At 32.3% G+C, this 14,805-nt stretch overlaps 7 protein-coding genes and 1 pseudogene across 8 annotated transcripts, besides 2 other annotated features; 1 reads left to right on the top strand and 7 right to left on the bottom strand.

The window, feature by feature from the left end:
- Nucleotides 1-5,159: part of a mobile genetic element that runs on past the window's edge.
- TVAGG3_0776260 (protein of unknown function, DUF4106 family) lies at nt 2,219-2,840 on the bottom strand (the record flags this gene model as incomplete). The annotated part of the gene is made up of 1 exon (XM_051246144.1): nt 2,219-2,840. A coding segment is annotated over one exon (622 nt), but the record flags the coding sequence as incomplete, so codon positions are not given.
- TVAGG3_0776250 (uncharacterized protein) lies at nt 3,003-3,197 on the bottom strand (the record flags this gene model as incomplete). The annotated part of the gene is made up of 1 exon (XM_051246143.1): nt 3,003-3,197. The coding sequence occupies one exon, from the start codon at nt 3,195-3,197 to the stop codon at nt 3,003-3,005; it is 195 nt and encodes a 64-aa protein (XP_051081618.1).
- Nucleotides 3,969-4,253, top strand: TVAGG3_0776240 (protein of unknown function, DUF4107 family; the record flags this gene model as incomplete). Its single annotated transcript, XM_051246142.1, has 1 exon — nt 3,969-4,253. One exon carries the CDS (start codon nt 3,969-3,971, stop codon nt 4,251-4,253), a length of 285 nt encoding a protein of 94 aa, XP_051081617.1.
- Nucleotides 5,160-5,940: 781 nt separating the features above from the next.
- Nucleotides 5,941-14,483: a mobile genetic element.
- TVAGG3_0776220 (phage tail repeat-like family) lies at nt 8,203-8,388 on the bottom strand (the record flags this gene model as incomplete). Its single annotated transcript, XM_051246141.1, has 1 exon — nt 8,203-8,388. One exon carries the CDS (start codon nt 8,386-8,388, stop codon nt 8,203-8,205), a length of 186 nt encoding a protein of 61 aa, XP_051081616.1.
- Nucleotides 8,455-9,077, bottom strand: TVAGG3_0776210 (annotated as a pseudogene). The gene has a single exon. A coding segment is annotated over exon 1 (623 nt).
- On the bottom strand, nt 11,732-12,037 carry TVAGG3_0776200 (uncharacterized protein; the record flags this gene model as incomplete). Its single annotated transcript, XM_051246140.1, has 1 exon — nt 11,732-12,037. The coding sequence occupies one exon, from the start codon at nt 12,035-12,037 to the stop codon at nt 11,732-11,734; it is 306 nt and encodes a 101-aa protein (XP_051081615.1).
- TVAGG3_0776190 (uncharacterized protein) lies at nt 12,121-13,020 on the bottom strand (the record flags this gene model as incomplete). The annotated part of the gene is made up of 1 exon (XM_051246139.1): nt 12,121-13,020. One exon carries the CDS (start codon nt 13,018-13,020, stop codon nt 12,121-12,123), a length of 900 nt encoding a protein of 299 aa, XP_051081614.1.
- On the bottom strand, nt 13,061-13,510 carry TVAGG3_0776180 (uncharacterized protein; the record flags this gene model as incomplete). Its single annotated transcript, XM_001288088.2, has 1 exon — nt 13,061-13,510. One exon carries the CDS (start codon nt 13,508-13,510, stop codon nt 13,061-13,063), a length of 450 nt encoding a protein of 149 aa, XP_001288089.2.
- Nucleotides 14,484-14,805: the final 322 nt, after the last annotated feature.

Genomic DNA, 14,805 nt, shown 5'->3' with positions numbered 1-14,805 from the left:
AGATTTCATAGAGATTGAAATAGATGACAAAAGAAGTTTTATAACATTTCCTAACAGAGCAGAGTATAGAATAGATAAAATTGCTGGAGTCATAGATACTCTCATAAATGAAGAAACTATTGACAACATAGATGTCGAACTCTCTTCTGAGGGAACATTGAAGTTCAGTAGCAAGAAAGAGTTTAAGATACACGAATGAGTCATAGAGTACAACTTCTTCTGGAGCATACCATATGACATTTCCTTTGAAAAGTGTTGACAAAACGATTGAGATGAAATCTGTTCCATACGTATGTTATGGTAATTGTTTGTACGTTGAGTCAAAAATAGCTAATGTCACAGGCATTTCAGGAGTTAATAGTAAAGGTTCAGTAGAATATAAATCCTTCTGTTATGCAGTCAATTCAATGTTCATTCCAAACGTTCCTGTCATAGCAACTCATTTAGGTAAATGGTTCGCATTAGTCTCATAATTTGAAAGACATGCAATTCAGACTTGTTGACTTTCAAGGAGAGCCTGTAGAACTGAAGCACCAGTGCGAATGACTGTTGAAGTTGACTTTTTAGAAAATATTAAATGCAACAGCTTACAAGAGAACTCAGAGCTAAAAATATAAAGTATGAATGTTATGTATTAGGTCATGAACTTTGGTTGTTGCTGTTTGATGAAACAAATGAATTAGTTATGTCAGTCAAGAGAACAGAAAAAGGCGTCAAAGGCGCCGAGCGCAAAGCGCTATATTGTGTTAGTGAAAACTGCACCAAGTCAATAAGATTAGGTTTGCATTATGAAGATGAGTTCGATACTGTTGAAGAAGTTTTGGACAGATATTACAAATTGCTAACTTGAATTTTTTTGACTGACGGCGCAAAAGCGCCAAGATGGGCTCAAAAGAGCCCTCCTGACTGCTTTAATTTACTAAAACATATTTCAAGCAAAGCTTATAGTAAGTAGATAGTTTTGTATACTCGTTCGAATATTTATACTTAAACTCAACTCCTGTAGTTCCTGGTGTTCAATGATGCGGATGTTACCTATTTTCATGAATAGTGGAGTTTGACCACAGCATTCGATTTCAGGGTCGAGATAGTCAATGACACATTGTTTCCCTGTTATTCGTGAGATAACATTTTCAAGGTCCTCCTTTGTTAGAATTATTTGGTTCTTGCTTATAAGATTTGTCAAAAGCTTCTTATCGTCTTTGAGTAAAATTGTTTGGTATAACTGAAGAAGGTAATGGTCTACGTTATCTGAAGGATTTGTTTGAACATTTGTGTAAGGGTTGTCGTTGGCTTCTCTTGAAAGAATTTGGTCCAGTGGTGGATACTCTAACTTAACATCTGATGTAGCGTTAGCGTTTGAAGCTGAGTTTAAATTCACGGCGCCATGCGCCAAGATGGGCTCTTTGAGCCCTCCCGACTTAAGTTCTGGTTCTTTTTCTTTCAAACACTCTGAACTATAGTTCTTTATGACAATATTGTTTGTCGTTCGTGAGTCAACATTTGATGTTGGTTCAATTGGAACATTAACGGCACCAGCTAAGATGGATTTGCTTCTCATTTCATATAGAATAAAAACCTTTTATATGTATGAAATGAACAATATACTCGACAAGGGTTTGAATGTAAAGCTAACGAATGAAAATATTGTTGAATTCACTGAGACAGGAGCTGTGTATAAAGATGTAGAACTACTGAACAAAAGAGCTAAGGGAAGAAGCAGGAACATGAACAAAGGGTGGAAGCCTATAAAAATTTATGTCAATGATGGCTCAGGAGGTTCAAACATAAAGTATGCAGAAAGTTATAGAGTTTATGCTCTCAAAGGTGAAAAGCCTTCATTTAAGAACAGCTATTCTAACACATATCCTCAAAAGCTAACGGATGGGGAAGTGGATGATATGAATGACAGCAAAAATATTAACAGAAAATGGCGACAGAGATGCATGGAATTTGTTTACCATCAGTCAATTGAAGGTTAAACTTTAAAACAATGTTGGTCGTTCCCATGGAATATTTTTGACTTTAATGGTATTAGTCATGATATGAATCTCAAGGTATGAACGAGGAGAGATGAGAGACTTATATGCTTCCCAAATTTCTTCAAAAGGTAATGTTATACCTGACTGTTTCCAAATGAGTTCAATATCATAGCGTGAGAAACCTTGAAAGATAACGAAGTCAGTTATGAGACGTTTTATGTTTAAAGCAAGGAAACGCCATGTTTGCATAAGTATTGCTACAGTTAAGTGGTAATGTCTGACTTTAGTTATGATGTTAGCTAATGGTGAGTCTGCTTTTGACACTAAACCTTTTCCGGCGAAGTCGTCACAAACGAGCAGAGTGTTTGAAGGATACTTTTTGAAGGGGTATTTTGAAAGTTTTGACAGAATGTAGTTTGTCAGTCGTTTCATATCGTAAACTCCTGAGTATTGACGTAAGTGGTGTTTGTCAATAATTCTTTCCATCTCTTCTGAAGTCTTTTGCATTCCTGACTGTATGAACTCTACAATAGCATAATATTTCCTCTTACGTCGAATGTAACGTTGAAGAAATTCAATGAGTTCACTGTCTGGAACTTTAACGACAGAGGCTTGAACTTTTGACATAAATGTTTTCGCTGTTGAATCCATAGAGTCTGAAGTTGCTGATATAATGATTTGGTCATAGTAAGAGTCGTTTCCTAAACGCTCTGTTATGAGTATATGACGAATGAGGTTGAATGTCTTACCTGAACCCATCTTTCCACAATAGAAATACACACCATTTGAACAGAACTCATAGTCCTTACTGAAAGGAAGAATAAGAGAAGAGTTAAGTTTGTCTGTAGTTTCATTCATGTCTTCATCTACGTCATGTATTAAATGCTTCATTTTATCTCCATTAAAAATGCAAGTCAGAAATATTCAGAACATAGCACCGAGTCTAACTGACAAGAGTATAAAGATATACTATGAACACGTTATGATGAAGCCTACCAAAATTCAAGAAAGTCAGTATACTTATGAATATCCAAGACACTGGGTAGAGTATGTAGGAGGTGAGAAAGCTATTGAAATAAGACAAGTTAGAAGTATTCCAGCAGGAAGAACAATATTATTGAAGAACTTTAATGTTTTGAGGTATAATGATGAAACAAAGAAGCAAGATAGTTTTCCTATTGCTGTGTATGTGAACCTAGACACAGGAGATGACATGAAAGTTTTTAACACAAAGCTTCAAACGGTAGTGAGAGAACAACTGACTGCGGAAGGACATCCATTACCTTCAGAAGTTACCATAGTATATAATTTTGAAACAAATGCAATAGATTTTAAAGTCGTCTCTGCAAAGAAGTCAGGTTTTACATTTAATGAAGCAGATGTATATTCGAATGAAAACTTCAAAGCTATTGCATGGTTAGATAATGACGATTGCTTTAAGAAAATATTTAAATTCAGTGACTCAAAGATGTCAATAGATGACCTTCGTGAATGTTACCATCGACGTTTACAGTAGAAGGTTCAGCAGGATTGCTTACAAGATTGTCAATTGGTGGTATTTGGTCTCGTGAGAACATTGTTATAAAATCCAGTATAAGTGAATTTGCTGAAGAATCTATATTATGTCTTTCAAACTACATGTATTCGCCGCCGAAGCATTATAGTATAACAAACTTTGTCAGTAAGTTTAACATAAGACTTGTCGAACCTTCTTCAATGAAAGATGTTGTGCTACCTAAAGATGGAAAGGATGGACTCATTATTGAGATGATTTTAATAGCATATTAAATGAGCTTGTTCTTGAAGGTCATTCATGATGAAATAACTGTTGTAGAAGATGTTAGCAATTGTTCAGACATTTTGAAGCGTATAGATGAGATAAGAAAGAAGTTTATGAATGAGAATGTTTATGTTTCATTGACTTTCTCCAGTAACGAGAACTTTTATGAGATAATATTGAAGAGAGATGATTTTAATATGGTGTAAATGGTAGCTTGGACAGCTTTAGGCGCAATGGGAACAAAAGCATTAGCATTTGGAGCAAAAGCACTTGGGGCTTATGACGCAGTAAATAAAATGAGTGGAGGAAGGGTTTCGAAGACATTAGATGCAAATAAAGGGAAGATTGGAGGCTGGGTTGCAAAGAAGTTAAGATTAAATAAAATAGGGCTCATAAATAAAGCATCCAATTTGGTTGCGACTGAGTCAGAAAATGCTTTAGGAAAGGACGATGGTTTGCAAAACACGCAAAAGACTTTAATGACCAGATGAAAGGTGAAACAATGCATTTAAATAGATTCGATGGAACTAAAGAAAATGTTTCTTCTCCACCAGTAGTTCTTCCGTATGGTCCCTATGGAATGTATGGAAATCCTTACGAAAGACCATTTGACCCATTGACTGGTGGAAGTAACTGGTATCATTACGGACGAAGAAGAAAGACAGTCAAGTTGGAGACAGACGTGAAGAAAGCAACTAAAAAGAAACCAAGGAAGAGAGTTATAAAGCAATGAATTCAACAGGGTTAGAAATGAGGTTAGAAATGAGGTTAGATCTAACCTTCTACCCTAAATTTATTTTTGTGCTATGTTTTCATACGTGTGAGGGTGGTGATATCATTAATTTTTAAGTTTATTTTTAAGTTTATTTTTATTTTATTTGGATGTAATGACAGAACAAAAGCAACTCATACAAATCAAAACATATAACAAACATACATTTAAACATTTATTCTTCCTTCCTGAGCATAACATGTTCTTTCAAATACATCCGAGACCAGTTGACTTTTCATTGACTGTTTATAAAGATAGAAATAGTTATATCATTAAACCATACGATGACGAAGGTAAGTTATGTAAATTGTACGTTAAGAAGTTAGAGAAAGTTTATGGCTTCAAGTATGACTACAATAGGGTTAACACTGATGATGAAGATATTGAGGAAAATTTATGAGAACATTAGTGAAGTCGTTAGTGAGAACGATAGTGAGAACGTTTATTTTTTACATTAGTGAGTTCGTTAGTGAAGTGGTTGGCGGCTTTGTAAATATTTAAGGTTAAATTAGTTTTTGCGTTCATGTTGTAAAATATACGTTAACGGTTTTGTAAAGTGTCAAATTCACAAGTATTGGGTAAGGTGGAACGCAGTGCCACAGTACCCAAGACTTGTATACTAACTAAAGATGTTATCGTTAAAACCGCTTCAGGAGGTCTTCACATTTATTGCAACACTAATTTCTTCTATGCAGTTTCGAACAGAATGATTAAATGTTATTCCTGCAATGATTATGATATTGATATCATGACGTCAATGGATGATTCAAAGCGTTCATTAGTGGTTATGGCTGATTCAAGAGTTCGCAAGAATGCAACAGAACCAATCAATACATACTCATTCATTCGTGGAAGTTATGATTCAACATTAACTAGAACAGTGAATGATATATTAAATGATTTGAATATTAAGGTAAGAGTTGAACAGAAGAATGAAGAAATAAAGACTATCATGAATGAAAACAAAGATGTAAACATTGACGATAAACTTGCCCAGAGCATAGTTGATGGCATCAGTGATTTTGAAGTACATAATGACGGTGGAAACATGAATTTAGAAAAAGAAGTTACATTATTCACACTGTTTCAAGCTATTAATTCGTTACCTAATCATTTAATTAATGAAGCATACGATAACGTTTATAACTTCTGCAGTTTAACAGAAAATGCAAAAAGTAATTTTGAAAAAGCACGTGATAGATATGCATATTTAATGACTTCTCCATTTGTTTTGGTGAAGATTCTAAAACTATATCAAAAGGAATATTATGATGAATACGTTTTACCTTTATTACGTAAGCCAAAAATAACATTCGATATCAAACTTGATGACTCGTTTTTGATAACAGATATTAGACGCAAGGCTGAAATCATCAGTATAAAAACAGTTCTGAAGTAATTGAGGATTTTCACGTGTAATCCGTTTTGTAGATTGTGGAAACAAATATTTCATTCAGAAAGATTACAACATACACGACAAAATGAATCAAATATCATTCATTCTTCAATCAAACATGAAAGAGTCACTTAAAATGATTAAATTATTTAAAGAAGAAGGTAAAACAATAACAGCATGGGATGTACTATTAAATCAATTGTCTTCATTAACAGTTAAGGGTGTTTGCTTTAAATCTGATTCCCAGATGTTTTCTCAACGTTTCAGGGTTATAAATACAACATTCTCGAAAGCTTGATTACTCAAAAATTGAGATGTTTATGAATTTCATTAAAGAAGTCATTTGTGATAATAATGAAGAAGTGATAAATACCTTCTCGCTGGATTGCATCAATGATTCAACATCCTGGAATCAAGAATGAAACAGCAATTATTTTGAAAGGACTTCAGGGAACAGGTAAAAACAGATTTACAGACATTATTTCTGAACTTCTCGCCGGTTATTCATGCAAAAACATTACCGAAATAAGTGAGCTAACGGGTAATTTCAATTCAGTAGTTGAGAATAAAATGTTTCTTGTACTTAATGAACTCAAGAATGTTGGTGAAGACAGACTCGCAAACTTCAACGCTTTGAAATCAATTATAACGGATAATGAGATAAGAATTAATGAAAAGAATCAACCCAGAAGAACAGCACAAAACGTTGCCAATTTCATTTTCGTAACTAATAACGTTTACCGTCTGTCAAAATTGAAGTTGGAGACAGAAGATATGTAGTTTTAAGAGTTAATGGTAAATTTAAGGGTCAATTTGATTATTTCAAGAATTTGATGAATTCATGCACAAAGGAATTTTATGATAATTTACTGACGTATTTTATGCAATATGACCTTTCATCATTTAATGTACGAATCATTCCGATGACTGAAGCCAAACAAGATTTAATTGAATTATCAACAAATCCTTTAGATGTATGGATAAATACACATTATGATGAATTGTGTGTAGGTATGACGTGTAAAAATGCTCTATTCTGCAAACCATCAGACATGAAAGACAAGAATTTCCAAATGAGTATTAAGGATAAATGTGATAGGAAACAAAGAAAAATAGATGGTAAACAGACATGGTATTATGTTTTGAAAGAAGAAATGAAAGGATTATATAACAAGTTGAACCAAACGATAATGATGATTCATTTACTGACGATGAAATACCTGTAAATGATGCTTTATAAAGTATGATTTGAATTTATTTTTGCCATCCTCCTATGTTGTTGTCAAAATGTCATGTTGTCACATTTTTTCAGAAAAGTTAAATTACCTGGTGACCTGGTGACCTGGTGACCCTATCAGTTCTTCAAAAATAATGAATAAATGCCATCCTCCTATGTTGTTGTCAAAATGTCATGTTGTCACATTTTTTCAGAAAAGTTAAATTACCTGGTGACCTGGTGACCTGGTGACCCTATCAGTTCTTCAAAAAAATGAATAAATGCCATCCTCCTATGTTGTTGTCAAAATGTCATGTTGTCACATTTTTTCAGAAAAGTTAAATTACCTGGTGACCTGGTGACCTGGTGACCCTATCAGTTCTTCAAAAATAATGAATAAATGCCATCCTCCTATGTTGTTGTCAAAATGTCATGTTGTCACATTTTTTCAGAAAAGTTAAATTACCTGGTGACCTGGTGACCTGGTGACCCTATCAGTTCTTCAAAAATAATGAATAAATGCCATCCTCCTATGTTGTTGTCAAAATGTCATGTTGTCACATTTTTTCAGAAAAGTTAAATTACCTGGTGACCTGGTGACCTGGTGACCCTATCAGTTCTTCAAAAATAATGAATAAATGCCATCCTCCTATGTTGTTGTCAAAATGTCATGTTGTCACATTTTTTCAGAAAAGTTAAATTACCTGGTGACCTGGTGACCTGGTGACCCTATCAGTTCTTCAAAAATAATGAATAAATGCCATCCTCCTATGTTGTTGTCAAAATGTCATGTTGTCACATTTTTTCAGAAAAGTTAAATTACCTGGTGACCTGGTGACCTGGTGACCCTATCAGTTCTTCAAAAATAATGAATAAATGCCATCCTCCTATGTTGTTGTCAAAATGTCATGTTGTCACATTTTTTCAGAAAAGTTAAATTACCTGGTGACCTGGTAAAACGCTTGTGAAAAAAAAACAGGTGAAAAAAAAAGGTGAGATCTCACCTCTTCACATAAAAATTATTTTTGGTGTAAATTTATGATAAAAATAAATGATTCATTGAACTCTATACCATGCGTAAACTGTCATGTAAGGTGGCATGTATTCTTTACTTTGTCCCGTTGTTTGTGTATATCCTGAAACGAAATGTGTATGGTTTCCTTCTCCCTGAGTGTCATCCCAGTAACAATTTATAGCAAACTTAACGTCATCTTTAACATCATATCCTTTACCTTTTGTCATTCCTGACCAATCCCAATATCTATGCTTATGCCAACCCGCTTGAGATGTGCTTAAATCTATGCTTATCTAGTGACTGTGTGCAGGTAAATTTTCACCTGAAATCGTTTTACTTCCACCCATTTCCTTTGAAGAGTTTGCACAATACAAAAACCTGTCGACTATTTGTTCCCATGCACCAACACCAAACATTACTTGAGGACCTCTTGCATCCATAGATGTATAAATAGAACCTACTGGGTTCATTAAATCAAACATATGAGATAATATAGGATTGTCTCTTTTGAACTTAAAATATAGTGCAACTATTTCAGGTTTCTTCTGGTTTGTGTCGGAATATTTTTTATAATATAATCTTATGTTTTCGGGGTAGGTAAAATCTTGACTATAAAATTTATTTTTGTCATCTGTATAATAATATACTATTCTCGTTTTTTCTATTGCATTATATCTTTTATATCTATAATAATCTAAATATAATGTTAACTTTTGTTCATCTACATGTGGTGTTCTGACATCATCTCCATAGTCATAATAATATGGTACTGGAGCTGTGCGAGGCAATGTCATATCTGTCATTTCATAAACTCTTAAATATTTCTTTTGTTCGTCTCCATATAAGTTTAAGTAACAGTTTTGTCTAATGGAACTTTAACTTGTGTACCATTATTCTTTATATAGCTTACATACATTTCATTGTTATTTTTCGGAATGAGTTTATACCGTATACCATTTCTTAAGGACTGTACAAACTGCCATCTAAAATATTTATTTTCTTCATTGACAGAAAAGTCACCAACAATAGTTTCAATATTTTTAGTTGTTCCTATCAAACTTTGGTATATTTCATCCACATATTCCTTATTTGCCTTCTTCATTAACTCACTGTTGACATATTCCTTATCTGCTTTAAGGTCTAAACATCCTGAAACCCATCCTGTATCAGCTTTAGATTTTAAAATATTTGATGTCCATTCGTGATACCTTTCAACCCTTTCTTTAACTTCATTATCTTTTTCATTAACATATTCCTTATCTGCTTTCTTCATTAACTCACTAGCCACACAATCCTTATTTGCCTTCTTCATTAACTCACTGTTGACATATTCCTTATCTGCTTTAAGGTCTAAACATCCTGAAACCCATCCTGTATCAGCTTTAGATTTTAAAATATTTGATGTCCATTCGTGATACCTTTCAACCCTTTCTTTAATTTCATTATCTTTTTCATTAACATATTCCTTATCTGCTTTCTTCATTAACTCACTAGCCACACAATCCTTATTTGCCTTCTTCATTAACTCACTAGCCACATATTCCTTATCTGCTTTCTTCATTAACTCACTAGCCACATATTCCTTATCTGCTTTCTTCATTAACTCACTAGCCACATATTCCTTATCTGCTTTCTTCATTATGTCATTTAGGAAACCTTTTATGAATTCCTCATTTAAATTAAATCTTCCAATCTTCAAAACTTTAGGAAATGCATTTAATGCGTAATATCTTTGTTCTTCTGGTGGAATTGATGTTATATCATCCGTTATTCCTTTAATTTTTGAATTCATAAATAAAATTTCTTTTATATTTGATATCACTGCACCACCTTTGCAAACGAATTCGATCATTTTTCAATACTATCTCCAAATCTCCATATTTCAACCTTTGCGTTTGTTCTGCCGTCTTTGAATTATATGCATATATGGCGTATGTAATGGTCTGAGGGACCTGGGTGCTTTGTGCCTTAAGTTGCTGTTGTTTAATCATTTATTATGATTTAAAAATATATTTAATCTGTTATCTCATCAGCTATTTTTCTATTTGAAATTGCCATAATATTTCATTCATAAATTCTAAATCACAATCAAATAGGTCAGTTATTCTAAATTTAATATTTGATAAATCTTTTGAATGAAGAATAAATGAATTCCCGGATAATTGAAACGGATATGATAAAGAAAATGTGTTTAAGTTGATGGATAAAATGTTTTGTATTGATGGGTAAGAGTTAGGGTCTAATGTTTGATGTGAAAATCTCATTGGGGTATTAACTTTATCACATTTGATTAAAATGAAATTGGAACCAGTGTCAGAATACAAAACATCCCCAACATCTTTTTCAAAATTTAATATCCCCAACAATGAACGAAATGAGGAGTACAAAATTTAATTTTCAGCGGAAATTTAATAAGGTTATTTATTTCATCAAGTTCAAAAAGTTTATCAGGTTTTGATTTAAAATTTTCTTCATACCATACGATAAATGATTCATTTAAATAACTTAAAATCGTGTTAATATCCCATTTCGTATCACATTATTTATATACATATCATACGTTTTTTCAAGGTCATCTTTAATAAATGATATATAATCTGAAGGGTCTAAAAGAATGGGATTAAATTTACCACTCACAGAAACGAGAGTAACATTATAAATTCCACTAACTGTTAAATTTAATTCACAGTTATTATTCGAAATAATATTGATAATTGACATTTTTATTACGATTAAAAATATGGTAAAGCGTTATTTTCCAGTGATAAACTAGAATAAGATTACCTCAAGAATTCATAAATTCAACGAATAAGAAATTCATTCATGTTATAAATTTTAGTGTTTTCAGAAAATATGAGTCGATGTCATATTCATCATCAGGTTATATTTCACTTCATTCAAATTTAGTTCAATCAAACCCATATAATGACCATTTCATAAGATTTTCAGATGTATTAAAAAATGCAATTGATAGATTAAAATATGAACAGATTGACAATATCGAATTTTTGGAATTTTGGTTTAAATATCCTGATGGAAAAAAGATTGAAGTTAAAGATAAAGCTGATACTATAACAAAAACAATTACAATGACCGATCCGGATAGTGGGGAACAAAAAGAAATAAAACAAACGATAGAAACTGGTGAAAGGTCAATTATTATTGATTATGATTCAAAGGATTATTATTCAATAATGTTAATGCTTGAATATTAAATAGCCTTAACAAAGAATTTTTCAAGTGATATTTTATATTCATCAACTATTTTATTGTATATGTTATTATAAGTTAAATGTAGTTCAGTTGTTGTTCCGTTCTTTGATATCTTAATTGTGCTAATATCCTTTATAGGATTTATTTTTGCAACTGTTCCGCAGCATGAAACCTCATCATCTATGAAAAATTGAATCTTAACGTCTGAATCTTGAACATCACAAAGAATGGCGATAATGTGAATTAATGATTCATAAGGTAAAATAATTAAACCGGATTGGTCAATTAAATTTATTATTGAATCATAATTATTAATTATTATATCACGGTAAATTTTCATTAATTCAGAATTAATGTCTATTTTATATGGGTTCTCGATGTTTGATGAAAGAGGTGGGGGTATGTTGGATAAGTGGGAATTTCAACAGGTTCTTTACCAGGTTCAGATAAAATGATTGGGTCTTCATCTTCTTTATTTTGCTCCTCCTTTTTCGGTAAGTCACGAGTTAATAAATTTGGTTGAGTTGCTGACCTTGTTAATTCAGGGCTAACATTAACTTTAACATTTTGAATAATTCGTGATTTATCATCATTTACGTTATAACCAACCGTAATCTCTGCTTTTGCGTTTGTGTTCTTTTGACTTGTGAAACGTCTTCTCATTTATAATTGAATAAAAAAAGAAAAATATATTTAAAGTTTTATTTAGTTGTTACGGTAATATCCCAAGGTTCATCCTTGTTTGCTTATACTTTCTTTGTAACTGCACCAATTATGTTATTGATAATGATTTGAGTTTCTCCCAGTCTTATTTTATCATTTGCAATATCTTTAATCATTTCATTACATGCATTCTTAAAACCATCTGATTTTTCTAATTTACGTCTATCACTTTCTTTAATTAAATCAAAGTTATAACCTTGTTGAGAATAAAGTGGTTTCTTTATCAATTCCTTGAACGCTTCTGAAAGTGAAGATGAAGAAATTCTTGCCACTTGAATTGGTTTAAATTCTGCTTTCATTGCTTCTTTCTGTTCATTGAACACTGGATCGAATAAAGCAACTTTAAAGAATTTCTTAGCTGAAATTTCGGGTCTAATATTTGCATATTGACCATCAAACTGGTTAGAATATCGTGGTAATCCATCCGGTCCCTCTTCAATAGCATTTAATTCTTCATTGAAATAAGAATATGGATTATAACGGTATGAGTTAATTGGACCATTTTCACCTTCTCCAATGTATTGTTTAACAGCTTTTCCATTTTCATCAAATTGCATAGGATAACGTTCATTATATGCTTTACGTTTAGGATAATCAGATACAGTTAATTTATAACCATTTATGACTTTAATATTACCTTGACCATCAGTAACAAAGACTTCATTTATACCATCAGGTTTTCCATTTGGACCCGTAATGTCTGCTTCGTGTGCTTCCCAATTTGGACCATGACGTTTGGCATATGCTTGAGCTTCTGGTAATGTTAAAACATTTCTCATTTGTTTAACATCCTTTTGAAGACCGGCAACAATGTGGACTAATTCTTTCATTCCGTCTGGAACTTTCATAGTTCTATTATATGCACCCTTTTTGTTTGTTCCTTGTTTTAATGGAACCTGTAGAAGATTTGCAATTTCTGTCATGTTTAATTATAAATAAAAAATAAAAATTAATTATAAAAAGTTAATCAAATTTAACACCTCCTTTATTTAAATCAACTATTATTTTTCCATGTTCTCCTAATTGTTGATATTGTGTGTAAAGTTCATTAATGCTCATTGGTAAATTCACTTGATAAAGCATAACGTTCAACTGTTGACGACTAAAACCACTGAAAATGAAAAGTGTTGATAGATTTGATTTAATGTTTGTGCTTAATGCTTTAAAGTATTGAACAGCCATAAAGAATGAACATTGAATATGTCGACATTGAGTTAATAATTGATTAAAATATGATTTCTCATTAGTTATTAGTTTTGATTTCACGGCATCATCTAGAAAAATTAGTGAATGCAAAAATTCTCTATCAAAATTTGAAATAGAAAGTGTTTCAAATAATTCATCCCGTTGTTTATCAATAATTTTATCCTCTAATCCTTGCTTCTTGATTGTATTATATAATTCTTTATACATTAAAAAGTTTTTTAAATAATCTTCTGCTTCTTCTTGTGATAAATAAATAATTGGAATTTTGATTAAATGCTTTAAAGATTCAAATGTATCATCTGAAGGTGAACCTGAACGGTTGATATAAATTAACACATGTGAATGGGGGAAGTGTTAGCAATAATGATAATTTGTTTTAATATCGTTAATGTTTTACCTTTATTTTGTTTACCAATTGCTGCAGTGATTGAATTTAAGTAACATTCAGAATATGGAATTTTCATTAATTTTTCCTTAGATAGAGCATTTCTATTATCACTCAATGCTTCATTAATCATATCATCTACGTATGTATTATATACTCCTGCTAATTCTTCATAAGGGTGGATGAATTTAAATCCATTTAATCAAAAATAAATTTATAATTTTAAACATTTCTATTCATCAATATTTCATCATATGAACTTCTATACTGCGGTGGTGTACCTGTTGGATGATATTTCAAACCTTCATCCGGTGTCCATGTCCAATATGTAGTCCTAGTAAACCAAACCTGAGGAGGATTTGTCACCTTTGAACAGTAAGTGTCATTTTCACCCTGAATGATTGGATAAGCTTTCACTTGTACTGTAACTTGTGAGTTGAAAGTTTCTAATCCATCAAAGAATATACCCGCTCCATCACGTTGAACTGGAATAGTGCATAAGAATGAAGTTTGGTCTTTCCATGTTCTAGCTAATGGCACCTTATCATCATTCAGTGGTCTAGTTAATGAGTCCTCATATTCTTCTGTGCATTCATTCACTCCATCTAAATCAGAAGCTTGAAGCATACGTGTAAAGAATATGTCGCCCACTGTGGTCATCGCTTGATCGGGGAAGTTTCTGGAATCTATAGTGACCTGAAGACCTCGAAGCATTGGATTTTCTAAAACTGTTCTTTGCATTGCATTCTTCGGAAATGTTAACACAACATCTGTAACATTATGAAGAGCGTATGAGAAATCTGAGCTAATACCTTCAGGAGTGATGCAACCTCCATTTAGTGAACGAACGTCAATATGTTGAGCTGGAATCATGAATGGATCTTCCTTACTGAATAAACGTGGTATTGCTTTAACTGATTCTTCAATTAAACCATATCCTGGTGTAATGCATTTATCCTCTAAAACTTCCATCTTTGTGCATGAAATAATAACGTCATCAACTGTTGCGTCAGCAGATGTAGCGGCTAAGCCTGTAATTAATTTGGCAGGAAGTCCGATTTGTTGGAATTTGCGATCATATTTATAAACATGATTCATAATCTTTTCATAATTTTCA

This window comes from Trichomonas vaginalis, chromosome VI, assembly GCF_026262505.1.
Source record: "Trichomonas vaginalis G3 chromosome VI, whole genome shotgun sequence".
NCBI classification, from domain to species: domain Eukaryota; phylum Parabasalia; order Trichomonadida; family Trichomonadidae; genus Trichomonas; species Trichomonas vaginalis.
Note: the sequence above shows the minus strand (reverse complement) of the source record. Positions and strands in the feature narration are given on the sequence as shown.